At 44.4% G+C, this 2397-nt stretch overlaps 1 protein-coding gene across 1 annotated transcript; it reads right to left on the bottom strand.

The window, feature by feature from the left end:
• Window positions 1–1311: 1311 nt before the first annotated feature.
• Window positions 1312–2123, bottom strand: LOC119360714 (L10-interacting MYB domain-containing protein-like; the record flags this gene model as incomplete). Its single annotated transcript, XM_037626237.1, has 2 exons — window positions 1312–1860; window positions 1950–2123. Coding segments are annotated over 2 exons (723 nt in total), but the record flags the coding sequence as incomplete, so codon positions are not given.
• Window positions 2124–2397: the final 274 nt, after the last annotated feature.

Raw genomic sequence — 2397 nt, 5'->3', positions numbered from 1 at the left:
AGTCCCACCTCTCGTACGACCCCCTCACCCCCGATTTTCTTTCCCCCCTTCCGGTTTTCTCCCTCTGGCCGGACAAACAACAGGCAATCAATCACATAAGGTAACCAGAGGCAATCATTCCAAACGCAATAATTTCACATAAGGTAACCAGACTCAATTAATTCAAACGCAATCAATTCATGCATGGCAATCAATTCATTCAATCACCTTCCTTCTTTCAAACAAACGGTGATCAATCTCTTCTTCCTTCTTTCATTGAAACCGTGATCAATATTCTTCCTTCTTTGACTATCACCATGGTTTACCTCGTCTCCCATTTTACGTCGTCGCAGCTCTTCGTTAAGCCCCTACTCCCACGTTGGGTTCAACAAAGGGTTTTCCTTCCGTGACTTCCGCACCCGACACCCTTCCCGATCCTGCCTTCCTCTCTCTCTCTGTCTTGCTCGCTGATCTCTTGTCCTAGACCCTGCTCTACGGTTCCTCTTTTGGTGTCTACGCATCTGTCCCGAACCACTTGATGCCAGATCCCTGTCCCCTACTTGATCCGGATCCAGAGGAAGGGCGCCGGCTGAGAGCACGTTGATTACTGTGATTGCATCAGAGTTATGCTGGGAAGGCCGGGACGGGAGCCACAGTCATGGTGGCGTTGGTGTCCTAGGCCCGATCCAGAGAACGGCAGGGCCACGATGCAGACAAGCGATGGCGCCGTGTCACCGTTCTGGGATGGCCGGCCGGACGATGCGGCATGTATCCCGTTCGACGAATTCATGGACAATAAGAGCCAGTTCTTTTAGCCTCATGATTCTCCAGAATCGTGATTCTGGGAAACTGCCCAGAGAATCATCTGCCCACAGAATCGTCTGCCCAGTTCTTTTCTGTGATTCTAACCTGTGATTGTTGTATGAGTTGTGTGCTAAAATGTCTGTAACGCCCCTAGACCGAAGTGTGTGATACATTGGTAACACTTGGTTATTTTGAACACGAAAACGAGTTGCAAATCTCATAAAGCATATAATATTACAATATATGACGCCATTTCCAAAGCAAATGCAAGCATTCCAGCCTCAAATTCCTCATCTTCTTGCTTTTTTTTATCCATCTGCCACAACCACATACACACATAGGAGGTTACAACAATTCGGTACAGTAGGAAAAGAGTAGCTCATAACAAGGTGCAGTAGCAAAAGAGTAGTTCATAAGAAGGCAAACAACATAATTCAATTCGGTACAAGTTCAAAGCAAATACAATGGTTCAACAAAATAAAATAGTTCACTACAATACAAGTTGGAAGCATTTGAAACATAGAGGTTCTACTTATTGTTGAACTCCCATGTTTTGTTTATCCATAGAAGCCTCGCACTAGGCTCGTGACCCTTGAAGGCAGAGAAAACATCACGATTTGTCTGATCCATAAATAGTTGTGAAGCATAGAAATGAACATCACTCCCAGGTGCACCACCATCCGCCTCTACCATGGCCAACATTTCGTGAATCTCCTTTCTTGCTGAAACTTGAGTTTCATCTCTCTTGTTCCTTGAATCAAAGAGGTCCACCATACGCACAAATGCCTCATTTTTTGCATGCTCACTTGCCCACTTTTCATTCATCTTAGGAGTTGGCGAATAAGGACATGCCCTCTTCTTCCCACCCTTAGCATGATTAGGACGAGGTGTAACCTGAGTTTCATCACCTTCACAACCAGACTCATCATCCAAAGTGATTCGAGACGTAGAACCTTGATATGTTGGCATTGGCACCCTCGCATGCTCATTTGTGACACAACAAGCATCAAACACCTCCTCCATTTTATCCTCCTCCGCAAGTGCAGCATACCGAAACTTGCTACCTTGCGGACGTGCCTGCAATGAAATAGCACACATTCATGTTAAATGAAATGAAAAATCCAACATGACTCCCAGTTTAATAAAATGACAAACAACAAAGGTACCTTCAACTCCAATGCCCACCACTCATTTGTAGCAGCAATGGTCTTTGTATAAGGATCTCTTCCAATGCCAGAAGCTTTTTGAACCAATGTCTTCCATATGGCATAATCACCTCTACATGCATCCCACCTGTTTTTTAATTGCAAGTGCGAATAGCCACGCCCAGAGCGCTCATTGAACTTAGTAAGCAAATTAGCTTGTCCTACATCGGACAAAGTGGTGCCTCCAGGGGCCCGGTTATTTGCTCGCACCTCCTCTACGCACACATCCATATAAATGGAATGAGCCGCACTATCCCAAATTGCTTTTGGATACTTCACTTTCTCCATCTACAACATCAATATGTGAATGTTTAAATGTAAACTACTTTTTTACTAAGCAGCAGTCATTTCATACCACTACAAAATTCATACAGTAGCAATCATTCATGCAATTTTTCATTGCTATAAA

Source organism: Triticum dicoccoides, chromosome 2B (genome assembly GCF_002162155.2).
Source record: "Triticum dicoccoides isolate Atlit2015 ecotype Zavitan chromosome 2B, WEW_v2.0, whole genome shotgun sequence".
NCBI lineage: Eukaryota > Viridiplantae > Streptophyta > Magnoliopsida > Poales > Poaceae > Triticum > Triticum dicoccoides.
This window is presented reverse-complemented; position numbering and strand designations above follow the sequence as displayed.